Source organism: Opisthorchis viverrini (genome assembly GCF_000715545.1).
Source record: "Opisthorchis viverrini unplaced genomic scaffold opera_v5_73, whole genome shotgun sequence".
Taxonomy (NCBI): domain Eukaryota; kingdom Metazoa; phylum Platyhelminthes; class Trematoda; order Opisthorchiida; family Opisthorchiidae; genus Opisthorchis; species Opisthorchis viverrini.
Window position 1 is genome coordinate 809,506 of NW_008751729.1, and position 15,419 is coordinate 824,924.

Here is a 15,419-nt window from a genome sequence, read left to right on the forward strand (position 1 = left end):
GCGTTTTGTCACCAATGTGAAGACGTCAGCAGTCCGCAAACTGTGATATGAGCAACGAGTGGCTTGGTAGAAGGGTGTGTAAGAGATTACGAAGATGCTGGGTGTAGTTGGCGTGGTCCACCTTGCAAGGTGTGGTTACCGCGACCCCAACCACATTGCTAGGAATTCCAATAAATAGCGGCTAATCGCGTTGTCAGTTTCTTTCCAGCGTGTCTGAGTGAATGTTTGGGTGGGGGTATGGAAACCTCAGAATCCTTGAGACAGGCTAGCACCAAGTCTCTTCTTTTCACGTTGTCTTCAAATGTGATTAAATAAACTGTGTTTTTACAGTAGTAAAACGTTTGCTTCAACGTTAATTTTACTGTCTATGCTGATAATGACTACTTTTTCAATCAAAGGTCTCTCGGTATTTTTCATCTTTAAAAAATCCACTTTTAACTTTGAAGCATCCAGTCCACACATAACCGCAAGTTTTGTGTTGTGCATCTCAGAGATGAAGTTTCTCCGAGATACCTGGATAAGGTCTCAGAATTTCACCAGGTTTGACAATCCAGTGCAATATCGCCGTATAGAATCCTATCTTGAAGACATTCGCCTAAGGAAAACCGGAATGCATCCCTCGGGCTTTGCTGGGCATATCAAAAACTGTTACGTGTTCTTCTGCTAAACTGTTCCATAACCGACACTGGCTCATCCGACCATGTGGGGAAACTTGTTGTATAGAGGAGAAAACTGATGTTGACTGAGGTGCCCCGTGCGTCATGGAAAAGAGAACTATCACCATAACTTTCTGTCTCGAATGTTGAAAACGCCTATTCACTTGGATATCTGGGAATGGAATGAATGGATTCAAACAGTGGTGGAAAATCCTCCTAGGTCAGGCGCTCGAATGTAAGCAAATGAGCCGGGTAAATCAAAGCAGAGAGTTTTCGAGGTTTTACGGTGAATATAAACAACACATGCACGAACTTGCTTCCGGAATGTTGCTTGTGAACCCGTCTTATCTAGCTGTAGGGCACTGCCAATTACTGTCTAATTTCGTGTTCATCCTTGCCATCTTACTTTCTCGTCCAGAGACTTACATCCGTAGGTGCATAAGCTAGACTGAAACTGAGTCTGTTTTGACAAATTTTTACCTCTCCACATACATTTGAACTAGATATCCAAAATTCACTTTCATTCATACTGTTGCATCTCAATTTTACCCTCACCCGGATATGATGTGAGTAAAACTACTTCGGCACACTGCTTGTCGCGCCCATCGGTTGTCGGAATTAAGCCATCGCTCAATTTACGGCGTTTTTATGTTTCGCGACTAGTGGATTGATTGGTAGAACTCCGTCCTGCGTGTTTCCACACTTCGTAAATCGCCTGACGGCTTTTACAGTGAACTAGAAAATGTTCAGATTGACCCGACCGGTGATGCTCTTTCGTGAACCTTTGAACTTATGCTCTTGCAGTCCCTTTAAAAAGGTCAGAAATAATCTGTACAGTTGCATTAGTTGAACTTATCCTGTAGTTCGTATGAGCTGCGCTTCAATCCAGGAATAATGGGGGTGTATCACTACTGATGTACTTTATTCTACTCAGAGTGAAACTCCAATAGGGTGTTTATACGTTTGTGTGGATTGAACACGTTAGAATAAAGAAAAGGCTCATATAAGCAAGAACTGTGTGAATAAGTAACATCTCGCAACCGTCGACAAAATTTAAATAATTACTTTTGGTGCCTGAGTATATAAAGGCACACAGACGCATGCAACCATTAATAATGCGGGCATTATTGTTTTTCTTGTCATACAACAAACAAAAACCTCTGCAAATATTTTTGAGAAGTTTCGACGCCGCTTTTAACGGGAGCGTAAAGTTGGGCTGTCAATCAACCTTAAAATTGCCGTGAGACAACGAGCTCACAAAGTGCGAAGCATTCTTTGTGCGGTTTCCTGTTGCGTATTAGGCCAGCTAAAATGTGGAAGTCTTGGGATCAAAAGATTAATTTTGCAAATTTCGTAAAAATCCACTTTTCGAACTCAATGCTTCTTGGATGAATTCAACTCATCATTTGCTATCTCCCCTATCATTTCTGACGGATTTCAAGACGACTCACATTTGCTCAAGCATTTAAAACCACTGACAAACCGAAATTCGTTTTCGCTGTGCGAGACGGCGCGAAATGTTTTGTGAAGTCAAATTACGCTTACTCATATGCTTTTCGCTTTTGTGGAACCAGACACTGGGTTTTCAGGTGGAAGTAATAAAGAAAAGGATAAAGCGATGTGTTCCTTACTTAGCCTTAGGAGTTTTTGGAGGTCTTGGAGAAGGGGTGGCATGTTGTGTTCGTTTACCGTTGGTTCTTGTTACTGAACTTGCGAAGCTGGTCAGTGCACGGTTGTTAACGTTTTTAACATTGGTTAATAATGAAAAATGATCCCAGATAATTTCAGCAGCTAGTGGCTGTAATTTCGATTCTTTTTTGCGAAATCTTTTTATGGTCAATTGCTTCTCCTGGATTGCTTCTGCGAAATGAGTCAAGTCACTATTACACAAAATTAGCAAGAATTTTGCTTTCTGCATAGCTTCAACTTTGTTGGATTAATCGGGATCAGTCCGCATTATCCCGGGCTAACAACATTCTCTCCTATATCAGGCTACGATAAAACGTTGTAGTAGACTTCAAACTCTATTCCACTTGTCACCTCTTGGATGTGGGAAAAGACCGTCACCAGTTGCGTAATGATTACCCATTTATCAAACTGAACAATAATACTGCAAGGTTGTTCAGGCTTTGGCATCCCGACTTTTTGAAACACTCCGCATTGACAGCACTTTAGATGAAATCTATTCACTGATAAGGATAGATCAGCATTATTTTCATATTATTCGGAACACACGTTTCAGTCACAGAACCACTGGCCTGTGAGTGCATGCCGAAAAGAGTGTATGCTGCGAAAAAATGGCTAGGAACCATTAGCTGATCGGCGGAACATAATGAATGGTAAAACACACAAACTAAAGGACAAAACGACGTTTAGCTTATTGCAAGGACCTCCACTTATGTGGACCAGGTGGATGGGTTTAGTGAGATACAAAGGGAATCAATGTACTGCGCTTGTTTTTAGCCTCTACAGGGCGCAACTTCATTTATTGAAGATGTGGTAAAATATTTAATTCATACTTTAACATACTGGCTAGGTACGTACTAAGCATCATGGATCGGTCGCACAAGGATCTCCCTATATAAACACAAAAATTCTTGGGAAATTCCAATGTTTCTAGAATAGATTGAAGTATGCCTAACTAATCGCCAACAATTTAGGGAGAATTCCAGGGAATGCTTGGTCTGGGCGTGGTGAAATACTCTATATTTATGAGTCGCATTCTTCAAGAAGTCAGTGATATACCAGAGTTCATAACACCATCGGATGCAGGACGTGTTTCTGAAGTGCAGTTGATGGACCCGTAATGGATGAAGCTAGGAGTTGGACAAGTACAATGTTGCATGTTTCGAATTAGGCCATTGTGCCTTTGTCGTCGTAGCGGTTTGACCGAACAAGACGTGGTTGTGCCGTGACTGAGTTTCGTTCGCTTCCAATATGCCCGTTATGCTAGGAAAAGAAACATAGCATGCCAAAGCGAAGGACGGCAAAATAAGATAGCTTCAAAATGAATTTGCCGTGAATGATAATTCTAAAGTTGTTGAGTTGCAAAACTTGCTACAAAAGTGGGGCCTGTAGTTTGTGACATTTTCAAACTTCTTTTGTATTTACAAAGAGCACACTGTGTATAAGTGATATAAACTGTTCTCTGTTGTGCTTTGAGTCCTTGCTTGTGTCTCGGTCAGGTGGGTAAGTTTAGCGACGTGGTCACACAGTAACAATGACCTAGCCTTATACATGTGTCACGAATTACTATTCTACATTCGGCGTCATAGAAATAAGAATCCCACCTGAGTGAAAAACTCATGGTGACCACCCATTCTAGTTACAGTCCCTCTTTAATACTATGTGTTACTACGTGTACTCTTGACAGTTTTGTCTAAGTGAAGCAATAAATCGCAAAATTTTGTCATATTTTGGGTGTGGAACTACCAAAATGGTATATTTCTTTGACACTGTCAAAGAACTAATTGACATCAACCGATACTTATCAACCTGGACCTACAGTTCATTGCTAGAATGTTGCGCGACGGGATCTGGCCACAGCGAGTCGTGTTTTCGGCGAATTTCATTGTTTTTCCGATAGCAACGTTTTTTATTAACAAAGTACACAAAGTATCTTTTTTGGTGCCCAGCTAGTCAAGCGATGAAGTGTTCACACACTATACTGATAGATAAGCATATCACATGTTAAGGTTTGACAGCCATTCCAAAACGGTTCACTGATTGCAGCAGTTTCCCTCAAATTTGAAAATTATCTATGGTGTTATGAAGCTTTAGTTGGCGTTTTATTGTTAAGGTCCGTTTTCATACGGATGCGTAGCATAATTCAGGTCACTTTTCGAATGCAGAGTAGGATGCGATGCAATTAGCTCTAAACTCGCCACTTTGTGACAAATGTCTTTAATGTGATCGAAAACGGTTATGATTTGATGCAATTTGTTTTTGATTCGTTTTCTTCGCGAAGCACTAACGCTTCGTCCAGGCCACTCGTGGTCTACCTGGGCCTGTCGCTACCAAAGACAAAATGGCTTCTGCATCGACGTTTTCTTATTATTGTTTACCAGAAGCGTTTGTTTATTGAACTGTCCGAATGAAGAAATTATCGGCAGAAACAAATACAACATGCCCTCGTTTTATCGCTGTGGCTGTGCAACTCCGTTTACGGGATTGCATGTTTACACACTTGATTGGTAAACATCCCGGTTAAATGTGTTCGGTTTGATTGCGGTCTGTTGTGATCGTTTGATGTTCAGCTTGTTTCGATGTCCCGGTTGCGTACAACTGCTACAGGCATGGGTTAGTTTCAGACTTTTCTGAACCCTCCACGTCGTTCGATGAGGGTGAATTGTTCGACGCTCTGGAAACTGCTTCCGTCATTTGTTTTCCTTTTTGACGATCCCTCGCTAAGTAGTACACTGATAATTTTGAGCGGAGTCTAATTTGAGGTGTGCATGTGCGTTTGCTAAATTATCGCAACACGAAGCAAGAGTTTCAGTCACAAGGTAGATGATATACCTCGTCTTTATTCATTTTTGCTAGTTCCTATGCTTCTATCACAGGGATGGTCGACTGACATGCAGTGTCAGAGGAATCATTTTCGATTCCGAAGATATTGATCACTCTTTGGAGTACCTTTCCTGAGAATGAAGTGTTGCACTACTTTTTACATATGTTTCCAGTTTACTGTTCTTTCTAACTTTGTATCACTAGGTTTTTCCTGATGTGCTACGGCTTTGTCAACCTGGCAACCATGCTCAACGGATTCCTGCGGGAACCTAGCTGGCGTCCAAGATTTCGTCTATTTCACTGGTAAGTCTTGTTCTACCGAAGGATATGCTACATTTTGTTGCCGATATCACTTCTCACACGTTGATCTGGTTCGCATGTACCTAAATTTAGGTTCCTTAGGTCACCCTTGCCGATATCCTTCTCAAAACGTCATCTGGTTCGCATGTACCTAAATTTAGGTTCCTTAGGTCACCCTTGAAATTCTGTCATTCTCATCATATTTATTGTGGGTTCCGTTTATTTTGGACGCAAACTGGCGAAGTTGTCGGTCAGTTTGTGATTCAATGCTCGCAGAATTCGTGAGAATTCATTATTGCTCTCCCTCCTCTAGGTTCCTATCTCTTATTGGGCTTGGCTTGTGTATTGCGCTGATGTTTATATCAAGTTGGTACTACACCATCGTGGCTTGGGCGATCGCCGGTGCTATTTACAAATACATTGAATATCGAGGGTGAGTGTTTTCTGCTGGCTGCTGTTCCATTTGTCTGCATAGATTGCATTTTTTTCTGCTTGTATAACCTTTCAGATTTCCTCCATCTGTCGTTCCAAGTGTGTGTATTGTGCTCGATAGAACCGTAGCTACCAGTATTTGATGTAGGTAACCCATTTAACCGATTAGAAGGCCGATGTAAACATTGGAGTATCCGCTTCTACAGCTATCTGGTCAATCTGAGCAGTGATCAGGATGTAATCCTTGGGAGGTTGAGTGCAGGTGCATTAATCGTGGCCATTAGGGCGAACAAACCGAGGAATGAGTGAAGACGGAGGACAGGAAGTAGCATGAGGTAGCCAAATGAACAATCAGACGCAGGTTTTGGGGAGCTAATTCTCAAGGATTCCTCTAAAAGACCTTGGAAGCGAAAACTCTAGTTAATCTAGCGAGGAATGTGAGGAATGGTTTCCTTTTTCAAAGTTTTTTTTTCAATTCGGGTGATACCGTGGCACACATTTCTACCATAATGTTGCAGCGAATGGCTAGTAACGCTAAGTTATTGTCTGATTAGAGTGTATATGCACACGACGGTTGGATGACTCCCTCAGCACAGGTAAATGGGGAGTAGCTCCGAGCGAAGTTCTCCTGCGTCGGTGACCATGTGGAACCGGCATGTTATTCAGACGTTCCTTTTACGCATGGTATTAAACCTGGACGGACTCCTTACAGGTTTGGCATTGTTCTTTGGTTGTGGTTGTTAAACACTCGTCTATTCGTATAAGTGGTATGTTGGCCCGGTGCTTCTGCTTTTACTGTACATCTGTTTGGTGCAAAGTGATGTGTGGCTTGACCTCTATTGAAACGTCGAATTTATCAAAATAAAGTTGAAATCGTCTTCATCTCACAGTTTCAATGCATCTCCGTATTGGGTCTCACTTGGAAGAGACCTGGTTCTACAAACCAAACGAAGCATTGTTCGCAAATTCGTCGATTTGACCGTAGATTTAACCGGATTAGAGCAAAACATGAAGTGTGAGAAAGTCTCGGATTCACTATAATTTAACAAGAAAATTAGACCATTCTTCTGTTCTGGGCTAATAAAGAATGAGATATTCTCCAAATGTTTGCCGCCCATTCATCACAAGCAATAGCGAGCACAATGTTACAAGAAATTAGTACGTTTTTGGAACACCATGAAAATTTGATGTTAAGCAGCGGATTCATTTTGCTTTAAATCACCACCTATTGTGCAAGGGTATATCAAACACAACTGCGCTCGTTGTTGTCAATCCAGCATCCAAAAACGAACAAAGTAGACGTCGTGAAAAGTGTCTTTTTGCCTGTGCAATAGGTTCTTTGTCAATAGACACAGTGGAGTCATCATTAGTTTAAGGTTACAGGGTAGAAAATGCCTTTTGTTTTATCACACTTGACGGTAATGTTGATATCCTGGTTAGTTTAATCACAGTTATCTTTTGGTTCAGTTAACACCAATTGGATGGCTATGCACTGAAATTCCGTCCCAGGCGTGACAGAAGCATGCATAATTTGAATGCCAATAAGAATAAGTTATGATATTCCGCTAGCCTTTTTAATTGCAAGGGATACTTATTTCAAGTAACGCTTATTCTTAACTTGTTGAACAAAACAAAAATTGACATAATCAGCCAACATTGGTCTGCTTCATAAACATATGGCAACTGAGTCCTACCCTCTTTTTTCGATCTGCGAGTTATATTTTCAGTCAAACTCCTACAGGTATTGCATACATCTACTGTTCATTTTGCACGCTCTCAGTTGATGTTCAGTTGATGAGAGGTAGCAAAGCGGGTGAGGCGGATACAAAATACTTTATATCCTTGAGGTAAAGGAGTGAAGTGCCTCAGAAGGATCTTTGACTTGAAGCCGAAGATGACTGGTGTGATATTATCTCTGAGTTCAAGTGCCTTCGGAAGAGTAAATCTCGCAAGACGTTGTACATCCTTAGAAAACCTAACCGAACTAATTAGTCCAGAACAATGTGGATATTAAGCGATGTCTATTACAAATCCAATCCTTACAGCATATGGGGAGAACCCATTCTGCAAAGTCTATTGGTAACAAGACTTTTAGTAATAACGTACAGTTGGCATCCACCGGATGGACCATCCTCAAGAAGCGATCAAAAGCGGTCTCTTCTGGGAGGGGCAAGCAGAACAAAAAACTGCAGAAATTCCTTTACGGGCGAAACAAAATGCTACTGTGTACAACGCGTATCTGGATTCAAACTGTGTGGTATAAGCTCTTAGATTAAAATCACCCCCAGATTTAAATTGTTGAAATTCCCCTACGCACTGGTTACAACGTGAACAAGCCACAAGAATGTAACCCAGGATAATTGGTCGTGAAATCTGCTGCCGGGTAGTAAAATATTTAAGAACGGAGAAACTGGTATTAGTGTTCCCTTCACGTCGTGCCAACAAGTCCCATGAACCATTTGAGAAGGTTATAATCGTACCGAAACCGAAGGCCACAAGGTTGTAGTAAATTTGCATGCAGAGGAACTGGGCTATTGAGGGTATCTGGCGTTTGCACCAGTTACTGCCCTGGATGTGTGAGTACGAACAGGCCGTGCCCTACAACCGAAAAAGATGTGTTTGGTTTGCACTGCCCATGGCTCGCATAGACTTACAATAGGTCCCGTTAGGTAGAACACGGACGTTTGATCGTGTGTCGGACTAGCAGAATGAGTAACTTTTAGGTCTTGAGAAGAATTAAGACAAGAGTACGTCTCATAAGGTGGTCGATAATCTGGGCTCGTAGTGGATAGGCTTTTCAAGGGGATGTAAACGCAACTGATGGATGGGTAGACTACTGCCACAGTTTTGTCGATCGATGCTTATCCGACCTCTGATGAAATGAGAAGTCGCCTTCGCAAACCATCTGCGTTCAGTTGATAAACCGAAATACCGGTTCAGAATTTCACTTTGTCACAATCCGCAGCTGACGTTCGATGTATTTTGGGTAGCGGGGTATACGAAAAGGGACGTGTGCGGGTAAAAATATAGAGCTGCAATTGATTATCCCAGCTGCGCGTGCATGCTTTGAAAAACGTGTGAGATAGTTCGATTTTGGAGTGTCATTTATCAGCAATCGCAAGGATTTCCATAATTTGGAGGAGCACTTGGAGTTTTTAAAAGAAGTTTTGGTTTTTTTAATTTGTGGTTTGCCTACTATACGCAGGCGTTCAGTTAAGCTACCCGCTAATCTTTCTTGGTCAATAGCTTTTCAAACAGCTGTGTGGTGAAAATCATATCGTAGTTCATGTACGCCTCTCTACTATGATGATAATAATACCCAACCTGAAGCTACCAACTTGTTGTGTTGGTTGGGCTCGAGTGCTGCAGTGAGCAACACTGGCTGGAGCATCGTCCCACAAGGAGCAACTATGCCACGAAGAACCGATTGGGGCAGTCGAACCATGAGCAGCGAGACTCCGCACTGCGAGTAATCATATAGGCAGGCTGCCTAAGAGTAAAGTTGTACTGTCCTCTGCTAAGAGATTTTGAAGGCAGTAAGGTGTTTCCCCGGGATACCAACCTGTCCATATTCATGAATTAGCGGTGCTTTCCTTCCCCGAGTTAGAAGATGTCGCCTCTGAAAGGCACACACTCAGGTCTTTTAATGGTTGACGGTGACCGCCAACAACACGATTGGAATGCTTCTAAAACCGAAGCGTTTTGTGCTGTTCAAAACCCACCTACTGTGCGCAACCGCATTAGGAGCTTGACGGTAATTGCTTACTCCTTACGCCCTCCAGTTAGGTCAGCCACATGCCACAGAGCAGATCAGACGTGAGCCATCGGCTTCGGGAAGGAGCCCCAAAATATTCCACTGCCCGGTGCCTCACGAGTCACAATTTTGAGTCAAGAGCTCAAGATGGGGTATCACAACGAAACCCCCTCCCTCAGCCCCGGAAACCCGGAAGTATTAGTTTCCCACAGTTGTCCAGCGATCTCTCTCCGTAACCTCTTCGCACCCCACACAAGCAGACGTTGCTGGGTCATTTGATTACTAGTTGTCTTATCGATATGCCTTAAACACTGCCCTATCCATATTGTTAAACTAAATAACTGCTTAATCCACTAGATGTTTCCCTTCAACGTCCATAACCGACCTCAATTTGGCAACCAGGTAGTTTTTCCGAGACCCTATATTGCTCACAATTGATATATGCTCTGCCTCTGAGACGCGTATGCAACGTCCGAGCGTGATTATGGATCTCAAAACGTCAAGGACGGACTCAGATCTTCCATATTTCGGGCTCATTGGAATCACACCTGTGCTGTGGATTTGGAGTAGATGCTCGTCGCACAGACAGTGAAGTGCGACCTCTACGGTAGTACGCATATATTCAACTGTTTCTGGCCAGTACGGACCTTCAGCCTAAACGTTCGCATCGCCTAATCTGACGGCCACGGAGTGCAAACTAACGGTTGTCCCAACGGTTGTCTCCCATCAGCCACCGGTGAAGTACCACAAACCAAGACTGTCGTTCCTTCTGGAGCAAACAACTTGACTCCGGTTACGCTAGGGTGTGAGGACGTCTGACAATTCACTTCCCTTTAGGCACTCGCTAGTCAGCAAGGACCATGCGAAACCACTATCTTCGGAGAACTCCCACAGCTCATTAGTATCGAAATGAACTAGCTCAACTATATTTACAGCAAGCCAACACCGTACTAATAATGAGAACATGGACGAAGCATGGCAAAATTTGAAAGGAGCTATGCCAGCGGCTTCCGGTGCTGCCTATTTGACTTCTCCGAGATGATCAACTGTCCGTTGGATGTCGTCCAGATTGCTGGTCCTGATTAATGCATACCAGCAGACAGCAAGTGTGACGACGCACGCAAATCCCTCAGATGCTAGATATTGAGGAGCCTAAGGAAGGATAAAGAGCTTTGGTGGATATCAAAAGCTCCATTTTGATTGAAACGATTGACTGACCCTCGGAAAGCAACGGTGAGTGAGAGGATAAGTGAAGGTGGCCCATTAAATCACTCGCAAGAACGCCGACTGGAAAGATACGCAAAACTTTTCGAAGAACGGTTTAGCTGACCCCCTGCAACGGCCTCTAGATAGGGCTCATTCGGGCGAACAGAACCTAAAACTAGATCGTCCCTTGGAAGAAATGAAATGGGAAACATCGCTACTGAAACTTGAAAAGACATCACCTCCGGATCGTCTTTATCCAGACCTTTTCAAAGAAGAGGCGGAATCTCTGGTGACCTATCAACCAAAGCTCATTTTTGTGACATGATGTGAAGGGAAAGTGCCCGCAGCTTAAGGCATGTCGACAGTTATTCCCATCTCCAAAAAAGATACGCAGACGCTGTGTGAAAACCACCGCTGTAACAGCCTGATAGCTGTGGCACCGAAGGTGCTCTTTTTAGCAACGAGAAAATTTACTTATTCCGCACTGTTATCAGCAACACCTTCCATCGAGGCTTTCCGCTTAGTCTTCGTTACTCTTGCTGTTTACTTTTTATCACAGCGCTACTCACCTCACTTTGGTTTGTACACTTATAGTTTAAATGGTGCGACAATGCCTCGGTTGAAAATAGTGACATGTTTTGCGGTTTCTGGTTTGCGTTTTGCATATATGGCTCTTTTCAAACCCATATCGTTCGGTACATAGCTTGTTAACTATTTGCCGCCTCGTCTTAAGATGGGCTAAACCACATGTTTTCCCAGGGCTTCCTACAGCTCACTCTCACGCGCTTGAAGATATATGGACTTAGAGTTTGTTATGTTACGGTTGCTTTTTCATTGTTCAAGTTGATTTTACGTCAAATACACTTGTTATTGTCAGAAATACTATTAGAGAACTGTGAACATCTATGAATACCCACGACTTTTTAACGTTTTGAGCCTAAGTTAGGTTTTTGAGTGTGAATTCAGCGTCATTCATTGAAGGTTGATGGGACTTTTATTTAATATAAAGGACCAATCACTCGAGACATCGCCATCATTTTATCGATCCACCGATAAGTCATATTTCTGTAGTAAGCGGATCTTTAGCCATAGAGACAAGCAAGGCACGACATACCAAGTAGTTGGGAATTTCCGGTCTGTACCGAGACGTAAGGGTGACGTAAGACATGAATTTGCAACTGTTGAGAATGTGAAAAGTATCTTGTACGTAAAAGTCGGGATACTTTTCACTCATTATCGGCGGAAAAAACAAACTACGCATTTGTTTCCCGTGGTGTTGCAAACATTTTCCGCATGTCCATGAAAGTAAAAGCTGATCATGTGGTCCCTACCATTAATCTGAATAAAGTTTATTGATGCAGTAGGACGCACAATTTCAGTCTGACTTTGAGTTTTCCAACTCGCTTTGTCTGTCTCACAATTCATATTAGATCAGTCAGCTGTTGTCAGCCTACCAAGTTGCCCCTAAGAAGAAAGACAGCGTCAGTGTGGATGGACTTTGTAGACAAAAAGTGGATTCAATAAATGCTCTTTTTAGTGTAGCGCATTCTCCGTTGATCCGAGACTTGTTACGAACCAAACACGACCTTCATGTTTGCGAAAAAGTCACTGTGCTGCATTCAAATGTACTCAATTGTGCATTAGAATCAGGCTCACTTGTATCTCACTGGCAAAGTGAGCTGCTGCGTTTAGGATCTGTTAAGATTAAGACAACTGATGTTTATGAAATATCTACACTGAAGGGTGTTTTGAGACTAAAAGATTCAGAATAAAGACTGGCCAATGGAAAGCACGAAACCAATGGAAAATTGAAGAGTTACGTTATTACGTCACTATGGCACCTCATGATTGTTTCATGTTTGCTAAGTACATAGCCCCATGACTTACAAAGCATGAGTTTGATTCTGTTACATATGGTGAAATGTCTGCGGGTTCTCTTCGCTTGGCTCCGACGGTTAGCTTACGTTTAGAATGACCAGCCACTTTAGACCAAGAAAGTGTGACTACACACATAAGAATATGTTGGAAAAACCGACTTCAGGACAAAGATTCATTCGTTTATCATGGCTGTGTTAGCTTCGTTTACTTACAGTAGCTGAGGTTACAGTTTTCAGTCTATTTCGGAGTAGCTGACTAAGCTTAATCGCCTAACAAAGATATGCAATAAGCAAGAAGGTACTCACTGAAGTTTTCAGGTGTTTAAGTAATTTTGGATTGAAGAAGTTTGATATCACATGGGACCTGTACTCCACACAGTTCCTTAACCATATCCTTTTCATTGCAAGTTGCGATAGTATAATCTTCATTGGTGTTACGAACATTCACGTCTAGGTGATTGTGTAGTGACCAATGTCGGACAGCTCTTACCATACACTTCCTTCCTCAGCTCTCTAAATTGCATTGGAAAAAAACTTTGTCAGAACGGGATGACATGTTACTGAAAACGGGCTTAATGACGAGATTTTGGTTTTTAATTGGTTTATTGGTCGCTGACACCCTTGTGTATGTGGGTTGTGTTTGTCACCTAGAAAACTGATTGATTGATTGAGGAGGTTGGTGTCTGAATGTGTCCTTCCCTACACATTTAGCGTCCGGACACAGTATTCCCACACGGTGTAAAGATAATGTTATCATTTCTAGGAGGTGTCTTGTCTTCGAGCTCCTTAACCAAACATCAGGATTACTTGTTAGCAGCAGCTCAAATCTTTAGCAATGCTTGTCAAAAATTTCCCTTAATCCTAGGGTGCGTCTTCAACTCCTTGTGTTTCAACTCGCACGGTTTCTCCGATATTTGTAGAGAAGCAACCTATTAAATTTCTCGGGTAGTCAGAGGCGTCTCTGAAAAACACTAGTTTAATAAACTCACTCTCTCTGCATTTTGGTTCTCGTCAAAATTCCTGCCGACGGAAGCGGAATAATCAGTAAATTTGGAAAAAGAGATTTCCATCCAACGGTTAATTTCATTGCTACCCACGTCACTTGGCATCTCATCTGCAGCGCACTTTGTGGATTCAAGTACAGTAATGTGAGGAGCTTCACACATTTTTTTCCAGACGGGGAAACTCTGCACTGTTAGTAAGTTCACGTAAATAGCCAGCGATGGCGCACAAGGAAGTGATAAAAATCACCCGAAACACTTGGTTCTCCTTTGAAAAATTGTGCTTGAAGAAAGCTGGCTACTTACTTGCAGAAACTAACTGCAGAGACCACTTGAGCTTGGCAATCTGAGACATGTTGATGACACGATAAACCCCTCCCTACCGACGAGTAGCGCTGTTGGCAAATTACCGTATCAAAAATAGAATTTTCGGATTCGTGCTCTAACTTCGTACTCTAACTTCAATTTTTCTCCCTGGTGGCCACTCCGTCTGACTCAGCTAGAGGCCACGTCATCAGTGCCTGTCTCAACTATCTCAACACTCCTTAGCACCAGTAGCAGAACCGGCCAACTGTGCACGCAGAACAAGACGGAATTCCATAAAAGGTGTGAATGATACCCTGTCACTCTGTTGTGGATCGTAAATATCAACCTGTGTGTGATATCCCGTGAAAAACGGGTGTGAATTTAGAATCTGTAAGTGTTGAATATTCACGAGGGAATCAACTAGTTCTGTTATCCTGTTACCATGGCCATTTCAACATTCTTAGACTGCCCGACGCAAGTGCCACACGAATTACTTTCGCTGTCATCGCCGTTCTGCTGAATCCAGTCATTTGTAGAACTAGCGGGAAGTTGCCTCCCTGTACATGCCAGTTTGACGCATTCTAACTGAAGCAGATAACTAGCTGACACCAACTTGACAATTGCAGTTTGTGCTGCGAAAAACTACAGCTGACACTACATATTCGATTCGGTGTGGTATGATTCTCAAAGGCTTGGTCCCATCAAACTACAACTCATCCTTAATAGAGGAATCCCGCATGCTAACCTGTTTATCATTAGTGGGCAGCATAATCTAGAGATTTTATTCGGTTATAAAAAAATGGATAAATTGAAATAGATAAATAAGCAGTTTGGGAAGAAAGAACTGAAATTCATGGAGGTGGTAAGGTGTGCAATAGGACTGATTCTGTCGGTTAACATAGCCCATTCAAGAAAAAGATGTCACTGCTACTTCCACAGTGAATTTTGAGTGGTTAACCTTCATATGTTTATGTAGGAGGCACTCGAAATACTAGAGTAAAAGGGGTATCCGACCTCAAAACGTTTTTGCTGGAAGTGTGAAGGTTACCTAAGCCAAACTGAACTCAAATGCAACTATCAGTTCACTTTCTGATCATTCGTTTAGCTATTTAGAAGAATCAGGTGTATGATATCCCGCCTAACTACGCTAAGTACTCCATCGGAGTAGTCTTCAGTCCGTATGACACATCAATACGGGGTGCCCTATGAAAAGGACAGACTCTAAAGGCTAACCAAAAACAACACTTCCTTGAAATGTTCGCTTCCAGAGGCTGAAATTCTGATCCGTGTAGCATTCCCATCTGAACCTTTGGAATGCACTTGACTTTACGGTTGAAGAATCATTTAGAAGTTATTTTATTACTCCCTTGATTTGATG

At 42.4% G+C, this 15,419-nt stretch overlaps 2 protein-coding genes across 2 annotated transcripts in view; one reads left to right on the top strand and one right to left on the bottom strand.

Moving 5' to 3' along the window:
• Positions 1–15,419, top strand: part of T265_04428 (hypothetical protein) — a gene marked incomplete at both ends in the record, with an annotated part of 97,384 nt that overhangs the window by 48,772 nt on the left and 33,193 nt on the right. The window contains 2 exons of the mRNA XM_009169173.1: positions 5,370–5,468; positions 5,779–5,898. Of these exons, the coding sequence (XP_009167437.1) occupies positions 5,370–5,468; positions 5,779–5,898 (219 nt within the window). The remainder of the gene's footprint in view (positions 1–5,369; positions 5,469–5,778; positions 5,899–15,419) is intronic.
• T265_04426 (hypothetical protein) overlaps positions 1–15,419 on the bottom strand; it is a gene marked incomplete at both ends in the record, with an annotated part of 32,632 nt that overhangs the window by 15,138 nt on the left and 2,075 nt on the right. The gene's annotated exons all lie outside the window — the stretch shown is intronic.